We start from the raw sequence: 3,661 nt of genomic DNA, 5'->3' as shown, positions 1-3,661 counted from the left end.
TCATAAATTCTTGTGTTTTCTCCCTTATCTTACTTTTCACTAATTTATTGTATAAATTAATTTCTGAGTCGGGTTAAAATGGAGCCTCTTTTTATTACTCAGGGAACTTGCAGAAAATTTGTTCCTCTTCCGTTCTTCTTGTTTATATATATATATATATGTACACAGGTAATTGAAAAGAAGCTGGTAGGTTTTGAAAGTGAAATCAACTGAATTACGCTCTGCTTTAAAGTGTTTGTTTATGCATTTTCACTGCAAGATAATGATTTTGTAAGATAAAATTTCTGTTTCGAGGTGGAATTGTGGAGTATGAAGTTTTTGGTAGAGATGATTCATTGTTTGCAGGTTGAATGAAAATTTGATAAAAATATTTAGGATTAGGACCAACCGGTGCCTTCTTGTCTTCTTGATTTTTATACGTAGTAGAAAATTGTCTTTAGAGGAGATTTATAATATCGGGGTCTATGAAATTACTTTCCTTTTGTTTGTAGGCTAGAAATTCCTTTATTAACTGAGAGTTTAGATAATTTCCTTCTTTTTTTTCATTTGGTTCAAAAATGAAATATCCTTTCGGGTCTCCTACAAGTGGTTGAGTCATAGCTTTCTGGTCTCATCCAATGTCGTGAAGCGGTAAATTTTCCCCACTGAGGATGTTGTTAGAGTCTTCATGCACATATGTAGCCGTGTACATCATAGACTTATGTAAAGGTAATGTTTTGTGAATAATAAATAGTTGTGCTCGTACTTAGATTGCTTGCCATGTTTGTTGAGAAACATGGAAGTGGGTTAGAAGTTGTATATAGTTTGTCTGGCTGGTTGAAGAACTCTCTATCAAACTATCATATTCAGCTTGTGACACAGCCTAAACTTTCAGGTTAGACTTGCCACGGCAATTTCATCTTGTTTCACTTATTCTAATATGTATACAGTTAAGGGAGTGTATGGCTTTATATCATGCTTGTGTACAAGCTGCATGACCATTCTTGGAATAGATGACCTATCTTTATAATAGGGTAGTCATAGGCAAAGTAGATAGCATTTCATTCACTTATGGATCTCCATAATAATATCATAATAATATTTATGTTGTTTGGCTACCAAAATTAGATAAAAGGTATTAATGGCAATTCTTTTTCTCCTTTATTTCTTGCAGAAGCCAAGCAAGAATATGAGGGCAATTGCAGAGTTCATGTGTATAGTGTGCAAGCTTGCATCCCAAAGGACCCACCTGCACTTTGGAATGCTGAATTTATACAGGCTGAGGAGCTCTTCAAGCAGCCTGCCACAGTGGATAATTGCTTGAGAGATAACAGGTACCCTACTTCTGTAACTGATCATTACAGCAAGGGGAGAGAAAATTTCATGTTGTGGTGATTCCTTCATGTTAATTACTCATTGCTGGTCCTTGTACATACCATTGAGATATTTTAGTTGCTTGTCTATACATTTAATGAAGTAGATTTAACTAGCATGTTACTTTCCAGCTATTCTTTTTTCAATGGCAGTTCATAGAAGGGTTGTAGCTAGAAATAAAAAGCAATGTCCTTGGTTCGGGGTGATAGGAGTGATTGTGCGAGTTCAAGAGTTTAGCTCATTTTAATCATCAAGTCTTGGCAGGATTTCACATGTCAGTTCCTTGATCACATAAACATTTTGATCTGTAATCTATATCTTTTTTCCTTATATGTTTTCTTCAGATTCTGTGGGATTTCAACTTCACTTGTCAAGTGCAATGTTGATAGAACTACTGCAAGGGTTGCGACTGCACAGCCAAATAGTGTGGGAATCTCAGGACTGTCCAAACATGCTTCTGCTCATACCAATGCAGCTTTACCATCTCAACAAAATAAAATTCGGCAATCAAGCTCCAAGATTTCTCAGCAACCTCCCATTGTGATTAAAGATACCAAAAGCGACAATATCGGTGGAGTCCATGATCTGGCCACCAAGCCTTCTTCTGATAAAGAAAAAAATGCTTCCTTGCCTTCTAATAGAAAGAAAGGCCAGAACGATAAAGGCTCTGCTGGAAATGGAGGTTCATTAGCAAATTTCTGGGATCGAGCGTCTACTAAACCAAAGACCTGTACCGTGCCAGCAGATAATAGTGGTTCCATCCAAAATTCCAATGGTCAGTTTCCATTTGTTCTATTGGTGGAGTTTCATTTATATTTGAATTTTTAAGTGCATTTTATAAACTATAAAACAAACTTTTATTCCACAGTCTAGAGCTTGAATTACTTTAGTGGTGCTATTTAAAATTTTCTTTTCTACTACAGGATTTTTATATTTATAGCTACTTTTCTCGTTTATGTAATTTCTTTTTGAATTATTTGTTACTGCAGATGCACAAGTTTGTGCACGTGAAGCGGAAAAACACGAGTGCAGTGACATTGATGCTCAAGAAGTTAAAGTTAGGAAAACTTCTAACAATGAAGGCAATAGGAAACGGAGGGTAGTTTTTTATTTCTCAGATGAAGATGAGTATGAAGATGCTGTCAATCTAGCTTCACCTGATCCCCCTAAAAGGAAATCGTTTTTAGATTCAGTACAAAATTCTAAAACATTGGCTCCAGAGAAGCTCATTTTGGTTGTAGATAAGTCAAACAAAGACGAAGTAAAGGTTAAGGAAGAGAGAACTACGAATGGAGAATCCAATAGATCATTGGGGGAAGGAATTTCACTTGTCAGCAAAAGTGCAAATGGTAAGAATTCCTCTTAAGTTAAGCTTGAAAGCCACCTTCCTGAAACTGATATAAATAAGAAGGAATAAGTGACTGATGGTGCATCAAATTCACCTAAAAGGAGGAAAGTGTTGAAGACAAGTATTGATGACCGTGGAAGAGAAGGTAAATTCAATCCCTAGCATCTCTCCAGGATTGCTGTTATTTTTTTTCTGTTAGTGAATCCATTTAGAAAATTTCATTGCCTGCTGTCTTATGTCAAAGGGGATTTCAAATGTTGAAAAAGTGTTTGATCTTGACTTTTTGTTTATTCATTTTATCACTTTCATTATCATGCTACATTTGTTCATCCAGGGTATATTCTTCTGAAGTTCCTTCATTGCCTATGATTTTGCTAATGCAATTAATTTTTCTAATGGATATGCCAAAATTAAACGTAATCACTGTAAAATTTTACTTGCACAGTTTTGTACATCTTACTTGCTATGAGAAATATGAAAAATGGTGTTGGTGCATATTTATCTTCTGTGTTCTCCGTAAATGCACATATTTATCCACTTTTCCCCCTTAAGTGCACTGAATTGGAGCGAACAGTATTCTTGCTAAATTAATATCTTCTCATATCATTTTGCATTCAAGTTATTATTAGTTACTGAGGTAGTTTGGGAAGGCGAGGAGATGGAGGTGAAGAAAGCTGAAAGTGACATGCCAAAGAAAGCTGGAAATGGAACAACCAATGCTTTCACAAATACCAATAGGAGGTAAAGCTTGTTTCTCTTTATTTTTCCTGCTAGTTTGTTTTTTGTCTTTTAGCATGAAGAGGGGTGAAGGAATCATATATCTTGTTACTAAAATGCATGAACTGTATATGGTGCTTGTACTGTATCTTGTCTGATTTTGCTAGTTCTAGAATTTGAAATATTGGCAGGGTTCTAAGCTATCCTGTCAATTAGAATGCTTGCATGAACTGAGGCCAAATC

The 3,661-nt window shown here is 35.5% G+C and overlaps 1 protein-coding gene across 1 annotated transcript; it reads left to right on the top strand.

The window, feature by feature from the left end:
• The first annotated feature begins 732 nt into the window (after positions 1–732).
• Positions 733–3,436, top strand: LOC120143972. The gene is made up of 5 exons (XM_039158158.1): positions 733–874; positions 1,154–1,313; positions 1,698–2,128; positions 2,343–2,846; positions 3,331–3,436. Exons 1-4 carry the CDS (start codon positions 760–762, stop codon positions 2,717–2,719), a joined length of 1,083 nt encoding a protein of 360 aa, XP_039014089.1. The 5' UTR covers positions 733–759; the 3' UTR covers positions 2,720–2,846; positions 3,331–3,436.
• The last annotated feature ends 225 nt before the right edge of the window (positions 3,437–3,661 follow it).

The sequence above is a fragment of the Hibiscus syriacus genome, unplaced genomic scaffold, assembly GCF_006381635.1.
Source record: "Hibiscus syriacus cultivar Baekdansim isolate YM2019G1 unplaced genomic scaffold, ASM638163v2 tig00110865_pilon, whole genome shotgun sequence".
Classification (NCBI taxonomy): Eukaryota; Viridiplantae; Streptophyta; class Magnoliopsida; order Malvales; family Malvaceae; genus Hibiscus; species Hibiscus syriacus.
This window is presented reverse-complemented; position numbering and strand designations above follow the sequence as displayed.